The sequence below is a fragment of the Fistularia commersonii genome, chromosome 19, assembly GCF_037954325.1.
Source record: "Fistularia commersonii isolate RoL2024-O1a breed Wild chromosome 19, RoL_Fcom_v1.0, whole genome shotgun sequence".
NCBI classification, from domain to species: Eukaryota; Metazoa; Chordata; class Actinopteri; order Syngnathiformes; family Fistulariidae; genus Fistularia; species Fistularia commersonii.
Window position 1 is genome coordinate 3,081,675 of NC_141302.1, and position 16,899 is coordinate 3,098,573.

At 42.5% G+C, this 16,899-nt stretch overlaps 2 protein-coding genes across 4 annotated transcripts; one reads left to right on the top strand and one right to left on the bottom strand.

Moving 5' to 3' along the window:
* Window positions 1–605: 605 nt before the first annotated feature.
* On the top strand, window positions 606–4,200 carry LOC147223445 (chymotrypsinogen A-like). The gene is made up of 6 exons (XM_086165725.1): window positions 606–730; window positions 841–864; window positions 2,070–2,235; window positions 3,204–3,472; window positions 3,540–3,679; window positions 3,755–4,200. The coding sequence occupies exons 1-6, from the start codon at window positions 679–681 to the stop codon at window positions 4,067–4,069; spliced, it is 966 nt and encodes a 321-aa protein (XP_086021851.1). The 5' UTR covers window positions 606–678; the 3' UTR covers window positions 4,070–4,200.
* Window positions 4,201–12,070: 7,870 nt separating this feature from the next.
* Window positions 12,071–16,110, bottom strand: ccnb3 (cyclin B3). Of its 3 annotated transcripts, XM_086166009.1 has the most exons (12): window positions 16,029–16,110; window positions 15,742–15,860; window positions 15,510–15,593; window positions 14,943–15,046; window positions 14,090–14,243; window positions 13,905–14,003; window positions 13,727–13,819; window positions 13,498–13,635; window positions 13,262–13,417; window positions 13,020–13,169; window positions 12,755–12,885; window positions 12,071–12,652 (listed from the first exon to the last, which is right to left on the bottom strand). In XM_086166009.1, the coding sequence occupies exons 2-12, from the start codon at window positions 15,817–15,819 to the stop codon at window positions 12,583–12,585; spliced, it is 1,257 nt and encodes a 418-aa protein (XP_086022135.1). In that variant the 5' UTR covers window positions 15,820–15,860; window positions 16,029–16,110; the 3' UTR covers window positions 12,071–12,582. The 3 variants fall into 3 exon arrangements, with proteins under 3 accessions (XP_086022135.1, XP_086022134.1, XP_086022138.1); XM_086166008.1 differs by having other exon boundaries at window positions 12,600–12,885; XM_086166012.1 differs by lacking the exons at window positions 15,742–15,860; window positions 16,029–16,110 and adding an exon at window positions 15,137–15,170 and having other exon boundaries at window positions 12,600–12,885; window positions 15,510–15,536.
* Window positions 16,111–16,899: the final 789 nt, after the last annotated feature.

Consider the following 16,899-nt stretch of genomic DNA (forward strand, 5'->3'; position numbering starts at 1 on the left):
GTTCTCCAATGACGTATAAGAACTTGTAAAACAATTAAAAATGTATGTCTATTTGACGCTTTGGCTTCAAACCTCTTAATGCAAAAAAAATTTAAAAATAAGCTTTACATTGAGCGAACCCGAATAGTGGTAACCGCTCTGTTACACGGTAATTAAATTCTTTCTTTCTTTTTCTTTCAACAATTTTTCTTCATTTTTTCCAGAGCGCTCCAGAGTCGCCCGCCGATCCAACCAGCCTCTTGACGCGCCTCCTAACCTGCACACACACACACACACACAGGTGATAAAACTATCCTACAACTTAGCATGTGTGTGTGTGTGTGTGTGTGTGTGTGTGTGACCCGACCTTGAAAGTATCCCTGAAGCAGCCGACGTGCAGTTGGCCTTCAGGTCAGGAGGGAAAGGTCAGGCGTGGAACCTTCACAGAAGAACAAACACAATCAATTCTTTCCTTTCCTGTGAATCTGAGTATTCTGGTATGCAGGGGAACCGGTCGGACGGACGGCATTGCACGATGAAACCGGCGCGTACGCAATAAACAAGACAAGCGTGTTTTTAAGACGAGGAGGCTCTGGAAGGTTCCGCGTACGTTCGTCGTGTTGTGGGCGGAGCTACGAATATTAATTTAAACCCCTGAGAGCGAAAGGGACGTCAGATAGCGAAAGAAAGGAAAGGAAAATGGAAGGAAGAGCGTTGATGCTGGTCGTGGCCGTCCTGGCCTTCGCCAAAGGTAAGGCGGGGTGAAAGTACACGGGGTACACGAAGTACACGGGGAAGTACACTGCTAGAAGTACCGCTGGTGGTATCTGACCGGGTTCCCCCTTCTGTCGTCCAACGCAGGTTCTCACGCCGACGAGATTGAAAGTAAGTGGGTCTTCCTCTTCTTTAAATCCTTTAAATAAATATTTAGATTTATTTATTAAATTTTTTTTAAATCAAAATATTTATGGATTTATTATTATTATTATAATTATCATGATATCACAGTTATCATTATTATTGCTATTGTTATTATTGCTTTTATTATTAATAGCGTTCATTTACTTTTGCAATATATATACGGAAGTATGCGCTCTTTGTTGACAATGACAGCAAGTCTGACATGATGGATGGAAAGGGCCGTGTGTGTGTGTGTGTGTGTGTGTGTGTGTGTGTGTGCGTGCATGCGTGTGTGTGCATGTGTGTATAGTCACTCAAGGAACTTGACATCAGCAGCAATGTGGCAGGCGAAGTGGAAAAAAACAGCAACAACATGCGCATGCGCTAACACACACACACACACACACACACACACACACACACATATGCGGGATGTTTCTAGAAGGAAGGCGATCCAGCCCATCAACCTTCTCGACTCTTCCAGAAGTTTCCGAGATTCACTCGCGTTCTGATGTAACCCTTGAACATTTTTAAACAAAACCATATATCATTCATCAATTAATAAAAGAAATCATTTAAAACCAAAATATGTTTTTTTAATTTTTGAAGAATTTTCACGATTTATTTTACTCTTTTTTTATTTTTTTATTTTACACAATTTCCCGATGATGCGCATCTCGTTAGCGCTTAGCTGTTATCGCAAATACATGCATATACACACATATACACATATCTTATCTTATATTATATTATATTATCATTGTTATTATACTATTATTTATATATATATATGTATATACACTGCTCAAAAAAATAAAGGGAACACTTAAAAAACACATCCTAGATCTAAATGAATGAAATATTCTTATGAAGTACTTTAGGTCTTTACACAGTTGAATGTGCTGACAACAAAATCACACCAAAATGATCAATGGAAATCAAATGTATCAACCCATGGAGGTCTGGATTAGGAATCACACTCAAAATTAAAGTGTAAAAACAAACTCCAGGCTGATCCAACTTTGATGTAATGTCCTTAAAACAAGTCCAAATGAATCTGTGTTGCTTCCTGAGTGGACACTATGATTTCACTTGGAGTTACATTGTGTTGTTCAAGTGTTCCCTTTATTTTTTTGAGCAGTATATATGTATAAATATGCGTTCTCCGACACTCCTCCCGCCTCCCCAAGGCTGCGGCATGACGCCGCTTCGTGCCCGGATCATCGGGGGCAACGACGCCGCCCCGGCGAGCTGGCCCTGGCAGGTCAGCATCAACTACATCGGCAGCTTCCAGTACTGCGGCGGCTCGCTCATCAACAACCAGTGGGTGCTGACGGCCGCACACTGCATCGAAAGGTACGCCGTGTCAAACATCGACTACGATCCAAATGCAAAGCAAAATTTGAAATATTACTTACCATGATTTCCGGATTATAAGCCGCTGCTTTTTCCCCGCTGCGGCTAATTTATGTATTTTTTGGGGCTAACGGGCTAAAAACATTTAGCCTCGTCACATCGGGCTGATGAAAATACCGTGGAGGCCGTGGATGGATGGATGGACTTTTCCTTGTTTTATTTATTATTCAACTTTTTCATCATCCGTGTTACAGGCACTGTTCATTAAAAGTTTTAAAAAATGTTTCTGTGTAATTATCTCATATTGCAGGCCTTTCAATGTACCCATATATTTATTGTGTCATCGCGTCATTTTTAGCCGGTGTGGCTTCTATTCAGGTGCACGCAATCTTCTGGAAATAATGGTAATTTCCAATGTTTTCCAAAATATGATCAATAAAAAGTGTTGAAAATGACAATAAGCCAGAGCACAGAGAAAAGTCAGTTTTTTCAGTTGGAATGATCAAAAGAAATTAACAAACATAAAAGAAAATATGTAAAAAGTGAGGTAAAAATAATATAGATAATCTAAATAAAAAAAATATGTATATTAAAAATACAACATTTTTTTTCTAAAAACCGACAAAATGTTTAAAAGTATAAAATACATCAAATAAGTACGAATATCAATAATTAGTATATTTTTAAAAAATCTGTAAACAATAATAAATATTACACAAATGAAAATCAAAATAATTGGAAATGTTGTTTACAAATGATAAAAATGCTAAATGAAAAAAAAAAAAGAAATCAGCAAAATTATTTATATAAGCATTTTTCCAGATTATTGGAAAACATAAAGTACCACGAAATAAGTGGCTCCAATGAATTCAAGAAAGTTGCAAAAAAATTGTAGGCGTTTCAAACGATTGTACGCAAGTAAACAGGTGATCGCACTGTAACTCCTTCTTCTTCTTCTTCCCCGTAAGCGATGTGACCAACACTACGGTGGTCTTCCTGGGCCGGCTGGACCAGGGGGGCGACAACCCCCACGAGGCGGAGCGCCGCGTGGCGATGGCGGTTTGCCACCCGGCCTACGACCCATTTGACTTCGATAACGACGTTTGCCTGCTAATGCTGGACGAGCCGGTGGAGTTCACCAACTACATCCAGCCGGTTTGCCTCGCCGCCAGCGGGAGCGTCTTCCACACCGGGACCCCGAGCTACGTCACCGGCTGGGGCACCAACGACACCGATTGTGAGCGCCGTGGAAACCTTTCCTCCTCCGAGATGCCGATCTGATTGCACCTCTTCTTCCCCCGCAGTTTTCACCTTCCCCGACATCCTCCAGGAGGTGGAGGTTCCCGTGGTGGGGAACCGTCAGTGCGAGTGCTACCTGGGCTACCTCGTCTCCGAGGAGAAGATCTGCGCCGGGTTCATGGAAGGCGGGAGGGACTCCTGTCAGGTGGGCGCCGTCGGCTTGGCCGCTTCCTGGATTAGCCGCTAGCGCTAACGCTCTTTCTCTCGCCCGGCTCGGCAGGGGGACTCCGGAGGACCCATGGTGGTGCAGCACAGTTCGGTCTGGATCCAGGCCGGGGTGGTGAGCTTCGGCATTGGTTGCGCGGAGCCGATGAGCCCCGGAGGCTACGCCCGGGTGTCCAGGTACCAGGACTGGATCCTCGGCATCATCGACGAGAACCGGCCGATGTTCGTCCCCTTCATGTCCGAAGGCGTCGACAGCGACGACAGCTTCGTCTGCGACGACGATACAATATTCAACGGGGGCGAGGGGGTGGCGCACTTTGCCGCCCTGGTCTGGTCCTGCGCCGCCGCCATCTTTCTGTTGGCCATGTAACACCTGTGGCTTTCGGTTCAATTTGGCTAATTGGCTAATAAAAAGTTAAGAGAAAAAAAAATCTTCTACCCCCTCCCCCACCATTATATCTTTTTAAATGTGAAATAAAGAATGAAAAAAAAAAAAAAAAACACCTGCAACGTTCTTAAATGACAGCAAAATTCAAAATATTGCATGAAAAATATAGGTGAGGTGAGGAACGACTTCCAACATCTGCAATTCTGTGTTCAAACACCAGAATCATGGGAGTCTTTGGAGGTGGAAATAATGGTTGGATGTACCGTCGCCCCTCTAGCCTTCATCACGGCAATGGAGGTGATCATCCAAGTGGGTTGTGGGAGGAAAACGTCTGCAATCTGGGCATCGTCTACCTCCTATTCGTGCATACGGGTGAAGTTCAAACCCAAGTAGACTCCCATTCCCTTGGTAAAAGAGCTGCCGGTCAAGAGTCTCGGGCACTCGTACAACGCGAGCCTCAAAGACTCCGACCAGAGGTACCAGCTGAGGAGAGAAATCACCAAAGGTCTTCTCAGTATAAATTAGACCTTGCTTCCTGGGAAGTTGAAATGGATTGCTCCCCCGCCTGATGTGGCTCCTCATGGTCTACAAGTCCCGATGACCGAAGTTGAGAAGCTTGAGTGGACAATCGGTTCGTATCAAGAAGTGGCTTGACCTCCCGCATTGCCTCAGCAACATCGGCTTGCATGGGCATGGCGCCCTGGATCTGCCCATCTCAAGCCTCATAGAGGAGTTTAAATGCACCAAAGTGAGGCTGAACATGACCCTGACTGAGTCCTGAGATGACAAGATTCAACTGGCTGCTCCCAGACTGGCAACCGGAGGGACATGGATCCCTTCTGAGGCCGTACGTCAAGCTAAATCCCTAAATCTACTCTCAAGCATGGAGACATTGTAGGCCTCCTTCTGAGATACTTACAACTGATCTCAGGTCAGACCCGGTCTTGTAGTCAACCTCTCAGAAGACTGTGTTCACTGCGGAGCTAACTGTACCGTGGGAAGTTGCCGTTGGTGAAGCATATGAGCGTGAACGGCTGAAGTACTTTGACATAACAGCTGAGGCTGGACAACATGGCTGGGGTGCCAAAGTGCTTCCTGGAGAAGATTGGTCGCAACGTCCACAACCAAACTTCTGAAGGGAATGGGAGTGAGAGGACAAATATCTGTCGGGCGCTGCCGAACCAAGCAGCAACTGGATCTGGACGAAGACAAAGGACTGCAAGTGGGCTACAAAAGCAGACGGGGGCCACATTTGGGACCCCAAATGTCACCGTTGAGCCCTTTTGAGATGTCTTTCAAGGAAACACCAATGAAGGATGGTGCCCACCTGAAGACCCCTGAGAAGCTTTTACCCCTGAACCACTGCACCACCGCCCAAAAAGACCTAAGGAAGAAAATAATAAAAAGGGAAATCATACGAAATCATCCGTGAGATGCTACCTTACCGTGGGAGTTATGTTGTCATATGTTGTCTTTACAACCCTGGAAGGTAAACGGGTCCCAGGTGAGGGACCAGACAAAATGTGCCTCAGAAGATCCCCAAAAAGGAAAACAATCATTGGGCCCAGTTTTTCCAGGGAGGAACAACATAAGTACCTCTTCCCCTGGGTTCACCATCCACGGGAAGGACCAAGGGGGTCGGGCGCAGTGTGAGCCGGGAACCTTGGCGGTCCGACCCTTAATTTCCACAAATTCGATGTTCCTGTTGGAAAAATCACAGTCATTGCACATTAAAAAGACCTAGGGGTAAAAAAAAAAAATTGGACAATCATACAAAAAAATTGAATATCTTATAATTCATTATGTATTCATTGTGTACTATAGAAAAATATCATTATTATTATTATTATTATTATTATTATAAAACACAACCCTTTTTTTCCAAACCAACAAAATGTTTGAAAGTTCAAAAACGTAATTAAAAGGAAAATAATCAAAACGTTCACACATTTATTTAGAAGGGTTTTTTTTTTTTTTTTTTTTTTTTAAATATGTTCCGAACAGATTTTTCTTTTTGTCTGCAGATCTTTAGATAAGCTGGCGGTTAGAAAACTCTTTCTTTCTCCTCTCAGGAGGGAGGAAGTGGTTCAATAAATGCCCCAAAAATCTGATCATCACTTCAGTCGTTCCCACGCAATGAAGTGGTTGTCAAAGAAATGAAGATGAACTTTCTCATCACCGAGGAAGAAGAAGAATAAGAAGAATGAGAAGAAGAGAAGGAGTAGGATTGTCTGCGTCTGTCATGAACGGAAGTAAACAAACGCAAGAACGAGTTCCGCATCCCTGCGTTTGACCTGAAGGCACGTCTATAGCGCCCTCTAGCGGCCAACCGGGGAACTGCAACCCCCCACTTGCTCCATTTAAGATAAGATAAGATAAGATAATACTATATTGATCTGGGGGAAATTCGTTTTTCACAGACGTGCAACAATAATATCAACAATAATCAAGATAAATATAAATGAGACAATTAAAGGGAAGATGATAATAACAAAGATAGAAATAGAAAACAGAATGACAACAATAAGGAGGAGTTCAAATCTAAAACCACTGAAACCCAAATGTCATCAAGAGACATTAAATGTAATGACTTCACATTTCGATATAAGCTAAAATTCATATAATATAATATAATATGTGTTATAATAGAATATAAAGATTAAATCAAAATAAAATACATATAATTCCTGTAGAACCACTGAAATTGATTCAGACTCGCGAGTTCTTCTTTCACCTGGAACAGCTTCTCACACACACACACACACACACACACACACACACACACACACACACCTGGATAGGAGGAAACCCAGGCAGATATGTGGAGAACATGCAAACTCCAACAATAATCCCCTTGTCAGAATGGAACAAGGCTTGAAGTTGTACTATCATGGTACTGACAAGAAGAGAAATGGAGTAGGAGTTATCTTGAAGGAGGGGTTTGTTAAAAATGCGGCAAAATTGGAAATTGAAGGTGGGATACTCAGTGTTGTTAGTGGCTATGCCCCGCAGGTGGGGTGTGAATTTGAGAATTAGTTCTGGAATGAGTTAGATGAAGTGATGCAGAATATTCCCAGAAATGAGAAAGTGGTCATTGGTGCAGACTTCAATGGACATGTTGGTGAAGGCAATAGAGGGGATGAAGAAGTGATGGGCAGATTTGGTATCCAGGATAGGAACACAGAGGGACTGATGGTGGTAGATTTTGCAAAAAGGATGGAAATGGCAGTAGTGAACACCTTTTTCCAGAAAAAACAGGAACATTGGGTAACTTATAAGAGTGGAGGTAGAAGCAAGCAGGTAGACTATGTAATGTTTCTCGGTTTGAGAAATGTACCGTGTGTACAAGAACGATCCGTGGGACGTTAGAACGGATGTAGGCTTTAATGGCAGAGCATATTCCAGAGTGAGAATAAGAAGAAGAAGCCCCAATATCGGTTGGAGGATACCGCTTATATAGTATACGTATCATCAGCATTAAAGTATACAGTGTATACAGAGAAAGCGGTTAGCGAAGAAGAAGTGGGATACTGAGAGGACTGAAGAGAACTGACAGGAGGACAGGGAGATACAACATGAGGTAAAGATAGAGGGAGCAAAGGCAAAACAAAGGGCGTACGATGACTTGTATGCTCGGTTGGACACTAAGGAGGGAGAGAATGATCTATACAGGTTGGCGAAACAGAGAGATAAAGATGGAGAGGATGTACAACAGGTCCGGATGATTAAGGACAGAGAGGGGAATGTATTGACAGATGCTAGAAGAGTGATGGGAAGATGGAAAGAGTACTTTGAAGAGCTGAAGAATGTGGAAAATGAAAGAGAGGCAAGGGTAGAAGAGGTGATTATTGTAGACCACAAAGTAGCAAAAATTAGTAAAAGTGAAGTGAGGAAGGCATTGAAGAGGATGAAGAGTGGAAAAGCAGTTGGTCCTGATGATATACCTGTGGAGGTGTGGAAGTGTCTAGGAGAGGCAGCGGTAGATTTTCTGACTCGATTATTCAACAGGATCTTAGAGAGTGAGAAGATGCCTGAAGAATGGAGACAAAGTGTGATGGTGCCTATTTTTAAGAATAAAGGGGATGTGCAGAATTGTGGCAACTACAGAGTGATAAAGCTGATAAGCCATACAATGAAGTTATGGGAAAGAGTAGTGGAAACTAGACTGAGACCATCAGCATTGGTGACCAGCAGTGTGGTTTCATGCCTAGGAAGAGTACTACAGATGCAGTATTTAAGTAGTTAAGAAGGCTAATAGAGACGTACAGAGAAGGTCAGAGGGAGCTGCATTGTGTTTTTGTAGACCTAGAAAAAGCATATGACAGGGTGCCAAGAGAGGAGCTCTGGTATTGTATGAGGAAGTCTGGGGTGGCAGAGAAGTATGTTAGACTGGTGCAGGACATGTATGCTAGCTGTGAGACACTGGTACGGTGTGCTGAACGGGTAACAGAGAAGTTCAAGGTGGAAGAGGGACTCCATCAGGGATCAGCTCTGAGCCCCTTCTTGTTCGCAATGGTGATGGACGGGCTGACAGATGAGGTTAGACAGGAATCCCCATGGACCATGATGTTTGCAGATGACATTGTGATCTGCAGTGAGAGCAGGGAACATGTTGAGGGAGATCTAGAGAGGTGGAGGTATGCTCTGGAAAGGAAAGGAATGAAGGTTAGTCGCAGCAAGACAGAGTTTAAGTGTGTGAATGAGAGGAACTCGGGAGGAACGGTGAGGCTGCAGAGAGTGGAGATCAAGAAGTTGGAAGATTTCAGGTACTTTGGGTCAACAGTCCAGATTAGACCCATCATGGAGTAGGAGAACTTGCAAAATCACAGGGGGATCAAATACTTATTGACCAGACTGCATATGCATAAATAAGCAATAACAGCTAAGCACTGAAAACAAATGCATCATCGGGAAATCGTGTGAAATAATAATTAACAAAATAGATCAAAAAATGATCATCCCTTTAAACATGTAAATAATTGATTTTTTTTTTTTTTTTGTTAATTAATTACATCTTTTTTGGTTAAAATTGTCAAAGTTTACATTGGATAAGGAGTGAATTCGAAGAGTCGTGAAGGTTGATTGGTTACATCACTGTGTGTGTGTGTGAGTGCGCTCATGAGTGCACACACACACACACACACACACACACACACACACACACACACACACACACACACACACACACACACACACACACACACACACACACACGACGGAGACATCCGTCGCAACCTGGGTTAAGATATCCATAAGTAAATAAATACCTTAAATATTAAGTAGACTTTCATTATTTAAAAAATAAATATTTTTTCATTTTGTTGGTGAATTATTTAGTCATTTAGTTTAATAGGAAGTGGTAGATCTATCAGCCAATCAGAACGCTGATAGCGATTTTGTTCAAGAAGTTATGAGAATATTGTTTATTGCGATGCTTAATGTAACTCAATGGTTACTATAATTGAAATAACCTGCTGTTAGGAAGAAAAAAAAAACCAAGAGGGGATTTGACACTAAAATAATGGATTTTACATTTAAATAGGCGTATGTTGATTTAAAAGAACGATAACTAGTTAAAACAGAATAATTACTGCTTTAACATATAAAGTAGGAACTGAATAAGAACCCTTGATGGACAAAGACTGAAACAGAATTTAAATAGAGCTCAGTAATAGATACTGAAACTAATTAAGTTTAAATCTTTGGAAGAATAAGAAATTTATATTTGTTTCTTTACTTGAAGCGAAACAAGGGTTGAAACTCATTTGTATTTCTATGCAAATGTTTACTTAATGTTGTGTCTGTGTAAATTATATGGTACCAATTTGTAATTACCACTATTTCTAACTACTTAAATTCTTTTGAGAAACAAACCTGCATTTAAACTAATTATTGTTCTGTGGCGTCTCTTTATCTTTTAACTATTTTAACTGCTCTTCCACCGAATAGAGTTTTCGCTCAAACACTATTATATTTGTAGTAATTGCTACACTTTTTTCCACCTTGCTCACACACACTTGATGTCACGCTGCTGCCATGACTGCGCGCACACACACACACACACACACACACCCACACACACCTAGAAGGTGTCACCCATCGACCTTCACGCCTCTTTGAGTTATATTTCCCTTATATTTCGATGTAGTCCTTGACCATTTTAACCAAAAAATGTGATAAACTAATTAAAGAAATTATTTAAAAAAAAAAAACAAACGTAACTATTAACTGCATCGACACATACGGTGTGTGTCTGCCACCTAAGGGGGGTTTAATTTAAAATAAATAAAAGAATTAAATGCTGTAAAAGAATCTACAATGTTCAACAAAATTTTAAAATATTAATTGATAAAATATTAATTTCAAAATACAAACAATAAAAAGGGTATTTAAAAAAAAAAAAACTGCTGGGGAATTCAGCGGTCTGAGCAACAGAGAAAAGAAATCAGTTGTTGCAGTTGGGGGGGGGGAAAGCACAAGAAATTAACATTAAAAAAACTACAAAAAAAATAATAAAATCATACGCAAGGTAAAATTTACAATTTGTTAATAGAACAAAACAAAGGCAAAATAAAAAAGGAAAAATAAAGCTCCTAAAAACCTGGAAAAAATTTTAGAAGTTCATAAAGTGAGTAATAATCATAAATCCTTGAGTTATTTTAAAAAAGGAACAAATCTGTAAAAAATAACCATCACTTAAGTTCAAAAGAATTGCAAATATTGTTGTTTACCAATGAAAATGATTTCAAACACAACAAAATGCAAGACTGAACAAAAAGGAATCAGCAAAATGATTCATTTTAACATTTTTAGCACATACATTATTATAATATAAAAAACACCAACAACTACAAATCATAAACATGAGAAAGAATTAAAATCTGTTCTTTTCTGAAGCCATCTGAAAAAATTAAGATCTTCTGAAATCGAGGGGAAATGAAGTGTCACAAAGTTATTTGGTAAATGAATTTTGACATTTGCAAAAAAAAAAAAAAAAAAACAGCGGCCGCTCTTAACTTCAATAATATGTAACATGTAAATAACAGCAGTAACGCTAGTCTGAGCATTTGACAAAAAGTAAGGGACAAACCTCCCGTTGAGAGAAAAAAAAAAAAAAAAAAAAAAAAAAATCACAAAAAAAAAATCACGAAAAATCAACAAACATAGGGAAAACCAATAAACTGGAATATCACGAAAAAAAAGGAATTACAATTCATGAAAATTATTACAATAAGCACATTTAAAAAAATGTAAAAATTATACTTGAAAAAAAAAAAAATCTGACCACCGACAAATGTGTAAAAGTATAGAATGCATAATATTAGTACCAGTACTAATGATAATCTAAATAATAATCATATACTATATAAAAAAAATTTTTTTTTTAAAAAGTTAAAAAAATAACAAATAAAATCCCGAATCATTGCAAACATTGTTCACAAATAAATAAATAAATTAAAAGATGCCAAATGTAAAAAAAAAAAAAAAAAAAAAAAAATGAAATCATACGAGCATTGCATGACAATAAACAGGTGATCGCACTGTAACGAGCTTTTCTTCTTCGCCAGAAGAACCATCTCGACGATCTTCCTGGGCCGGGACCTCCAGAAGTCTGAGGTCAGTCATGACATTGAAATAACTTAAATAACTCTTTTTAATGGAAATAAAACATGATGGGGAAAAAAAAAAAAAGCAAAATTCAAAACGTTTATGAAAAATGTAGAATTTTGAATGAAATTAAAACTCATATACAACGCAATATAAAGATTAAATCAAAATAAAACACACATCATCGTCATCAGTTTGCCTTCTGCTTTGGGATTTGATTTTTAAGAGTTGGATTTCTACCTGAGTCCCAAGGAGGGAAAAGCTGTGAAACGCTGACCCTTGGTGGCGCAGGGCGATACGACACGATACGACGCGATACGACAGATTTACCATCAGATTCAAGCAGGATTTCATGTCAGACCGTTTTTTAAACCAGCTATAAAATGTCTCCCGTGAACGATCACTCACTTCAGGATTGGCGTTGAAGGGAACGAATGAATCCGCGGCAACAGAAGAACAAACATAAGCACAAGTAATAAAAGGCAACATCTTTATTTTAAGTGAATGCATGACATCTATTTTTAGAAAAAGAGTAAACGCGGCATGATTCGGTTGACGTCAGATCATCGATAATCATTTGAAAATCCCTTGATCAATTCTTCTTTTTCTGCTGTTTTTTTTTCCATCACATGACAAAAAAAAAAAAAAAAAATGCCGGCTTTAAAATCTCATCTTTTGACTGCAAATTTATCAAAAACATAATTATTAAAAATATATATATATATAATAGACAGACGACTACATGTACAAATAAACATATTCACAACTTATGTACAAGGCTGGCCTGAGAGAGAGAGAAATGTCTGTTCTTTCTTTTCCTTCCTCTTTTTTTTTTTCTTTTTTTAAAAAAAAAAAAAAAATCACGTAATAAAAGGTTTGGGGGCGTCCTACTGAGACAGGGCCTTCTCCAGGACGTCGCTGTCCACCAGTGGGACGGACGCCACCTCGAAAAACACCCTGAGAGGAAACAGGAAATCTTGTTAAAAAAAAAAAAAAAAGGAAATTAAAAAAAAAAAAAAAAAGCTCGCGGGGTGTGTGTGTGTGTGTCTGTATACATACGTGTGGGAATACTTGCTCTTGATGGCCTTCAGTTTGTCGTAGGGCGGCGCCGACAGCGCTCCGTGGAGCTTCCGCACGACGGGCGCCAGGTCCGACGTCCGGTAGCCGGAGTGGAACTCCAAGATGGCGGACTGGAAGAGGGAGAAGAAGAAGAAGAAGAAGAAGAAGAAGGGATGAGGCGGAACCGCGAAGAAAACCCAAACGCCTCAGAGTAAAACTAGCATCCTGCAGAGATATCCCTTCCGGGGCTTTGGGGCGGACCTACCCATCCTCCCAGGTCCTTGGTGACCAACGCCATCAGCAGGCAGGCGGACGCCAGCAGCGAGCTGCGCTCCACCACCAGCTCCATCTCCAGCAGGCTGCTCTCGCAGAAGTAGCGCGCCAGCGTCAGCGTCTCCATGGAGGCGTTCGCGCACTGTGTGGGGGAGGGACGGCGGGCGAGACGCGTCACACACACACACACACACGGAGTCCTGACCCGGAGGCGCCGCCGAGCGGTCGGCGTACCTTAGCGTAGCGCCGGAGGAAGCGGTAGGGGATGGGGATGTTGATGTCGAAGGACAGCGTCTCCAAGATGTTGGCCTCCATGGCGATGAGCTTATCCCTCTTGTAGGCGTCGTCGCAGATGTAGAGGAAGTCGTCGACACGCGGCGGGCAGTGCTCCTGCAGGCAGAGGTGGAGCCGTGAGACGCTTCCTTCGGAAGACGCCGGTTGTCCGGCCGGGCGGCGGCGGCAGCGCCCACCTCAAACTTGGAGGCGATGAGCATGGTGGTGGAGCCGACCAGCTGCAGCTGCTCCCGGTGGATGGGGGTCCGCGCCAGGAAGTGGTCCGTCATCTTCACGGCGAGGTACAGGGTCTCGTGGTAGAGCTCAAAGTTCTCCTGGGACAGGGAGGGAGTTCGCATGACGCGTTTCGGATGCGCGCGGCGCGGCGGCGAGGGGGGGGGGGGGGGGGGGGGGCGGAGGTCTCACCTGGACCTCCACCAGCCAGTCCACAAGGATGGCCCTCATCTCGGTGTTGAGGCTGGGCTGCGCGGCCATGTAGTCAATGAGGACGAACTTCTCCTGCAGAGAAGGAGGGCGGGAGAGTCCAGAATCCACCTGACGCTCGCCGCTAACTCCAGCCGCCATGTTTGTCGTGCGGACTCACCTCCCTCTTCTTGAGGTAGTCGAAGATGTCCTTGGCGTACCCGGGGGAGAGGAAGCAGTCGTCGGCGTTCTCCGAGTCGATATCGAACTCCTCGGGGATCTGCGGGGAGACGGGGGGGGAGATCTCAGGAGAACGTGGAAGGTGTAGAGCACCAGCGAAGGGTCCTGGATGGTTTGGCGCCTCACCTGCTGCCTCTGGAGGTGCGCCGGCACCTCACGTACAGCTGGCGGCGTCTGGGACGCGGCTTTCGGTTCTCCGACGGGCGACGGCTCGTCGTTCTTCCGGGCCTCCTCGCCGAGCCGCTCCTCCGAAACCTCCTCCGTGCTCCCGGAGGCGGCCCTGCGGGGTGGAGGTGGGAATCACCTGCTTATTAAACTCAAGTGCGATGAAAATGTAACTAATTTAATGGTCGTGGTCACCATGTGTATCCCGCAGCTTGCTAGCATAGTCAACTGAAATAGATCAGTGACTTTTCCCAAATCTTGTATGCGCTGACGCCACATGGCACCAGCGGACCCGGTCACAGACCAGAGAAGGGTTTTATTTTTTAAATTACCGGTCGCAACTGTTACGTTTTTAGTTGTTTTTTTTTTCCCAATCAACTGTGCGAGGAACTGTCGGCATTCTTTCACAAAATGCACTTACGTGTCAGGGAATGACAAAAAAATTGTTGTTGCTGCTTACAATAGTTATCGAATTTATGTTGAATAAACTTTGTTGTGAGAAGAAAATATATTTTGCTTGAATAATTATAAATAAGGGCCACTTTTGTACAGTTTTTAGTCTGACAAGACCTGGACTTGGACTGAGGTTCTTCAAAAATGGAACCGGGACGCGGAGACCTGAATTCCCCGGCGGCGATACAAACATTCGACCCTCTTCCAAAGAGCAATGGCTACGTATTTATTATTCTTGCTCTCCTGCAGGCTGGATCAGAACCAGTATCCTCTGCGTGAAAGTCCAGGGGTTGGAGAGGATGAAGCATGGGATCAGATGTCCCTCCGTGGTTACCGGACCGTCTCTTCACGCCATGTTTACCTTTTCACGTTGCCTTGGTTTTTCGACGAGACGCTTTTCTTCCGCTGCTTTTTCCCCGGCGGCTCCTTTTTCCTGCCCGGGAGGCTGATCTGCACTTTGTGAGCCTGGAGAGAGAAAAAAAACAAAGTGACTTTAAATGGGGTGATCGGGAGACGCGGATAATTACCTCCATCGAGGAGGTTGTTTTCACTCACGCAGCCCTCATCTTGGAATGACATCACCCATCTTCTTTGTGGGGGGAAAAAAAGGGTACAACTTGACCTTTACATATAATGTTTTCCTTCGCGGTGGAATGATTCCGCAAAGTGAAATTTTCAGAGAAAAAGGAACTGATTGTCTAACTTTACTATATATATTTTTCACATAAACAACTGATCAGTCCATTAGTTACAGACACAACTTCCACTGTTTGAGGTCTGATCATTGACTTGAGGCGACAGATGGTTATCATCTATTGTTTCACCAGTGTGTGTGTGTGTGTGTGTGTGCAAACTAGAGTGTGTGTGGATGCTGATCCTTGCTCACTTATCGGATGTATGGGCTTTCTGCACAGGGATTTGAACTCACATTGGTGATGTCTATAAAGGCTGTCCTCTTCTTTGGGGCTCCGTTGGAGGGGGACGTTGACCTCTTCGCATAAGGGCCTTCCTCCTGCAACACACACGAAAGTATGGGGTCCAAATCTCGATATATTTCGCCTTCCAACACACACCTACCTGTGCTACATCTGTTTTGTTTTCATGCAGCCGTTAGCTAGCTAACTAGCTTGACGAGCATTCGGAGGAAACACGAGTGTTACCTTGTTGTCGCTTGAAATGAGCTTCGGTAACCTGCTCCCACCGGTGACCGTGGGTTTGCTCCCTCTTGGAAAAGGCATGGTTTCCACTTCTTCCCCAAAACGACCCTTTAAATGATCCGCTTCGGGAGAAAAAACAGCAAACATAGTGGACCGGAAGTAGAATAGGTTGTTTTATACTCATAGATATACTTGCGTTAGTTAATTGCGGTTATCCTTCAACAAAAGTGCAAAAGTTTCACGTTTGCGGCGGTAAAACGACCCTAAATAAAGTTCAATAGTTCGCTTACCTTTGCTGCTCGGTGGGAAAAGTCACTTTTAACGGATTTCGAGGCTAAACGATGTCAAACATTGAGCGATCCCCTCTTTGAGCACAAACCGTAACAACAGTCTGCGCTGCGGTTGCAAACTTCCTGCGCTTTTGTCTGATTGGCTGGATTTTGAGCTGGACGGACCAATCAGCGACGCACTAAGAATGCCGCTCCGTGTGTGCGTTGGAATGCAGTCACCGGCGTGTCCCGAAGGGGCGGTGCTTGTCCCACTCGCCAAACTTTACGTCAAAGGAAAACTTAACATCGGCCATCATTTTGTTTTCAATCCGAAAAAAAAGTTTCAAAGTACAATGAATTAATTTAAGGGGTCAAAATTTTGAGTTTTATCCCCCCCCGTGGGTGGCAAATGAATAGAGTGGGAGGAGCCTGTGAATTTTTCAAACGCCCTCAGCGCCAATAGCAAATCCCAGCCGGGTCTTGGCGGTGTTTACGAGCGGATTAAATCACAACCATTAGAATCGCAAAATAATCCGGAACACGTGTTTTCTGCAGACATACGTTGGAACAAGTCGTTACAAATTATACTCATATATTTCTTGGAAAAAAATCTAATCAATAAACCAACCAGAACATTTTCATTTCTTTAAAACTTATCTTTAATTGATATATTTTGAGCAATACCCTGTACTACTTTGTATGCTCAATCATTTCAATTTCATTTTATTTATCGGTTTATTAGGACAGTGTACAATTACATTTAGCACAGAGGTAGAGATGTTTGTACCAGATTGTATCTCATTGCTAATTTCCGTCTGTAGTCCTGGGAAGACAATGCAAATGTAAAACTGCACAAATAGACAATATATACAAAATATACAAGGAGACAAAA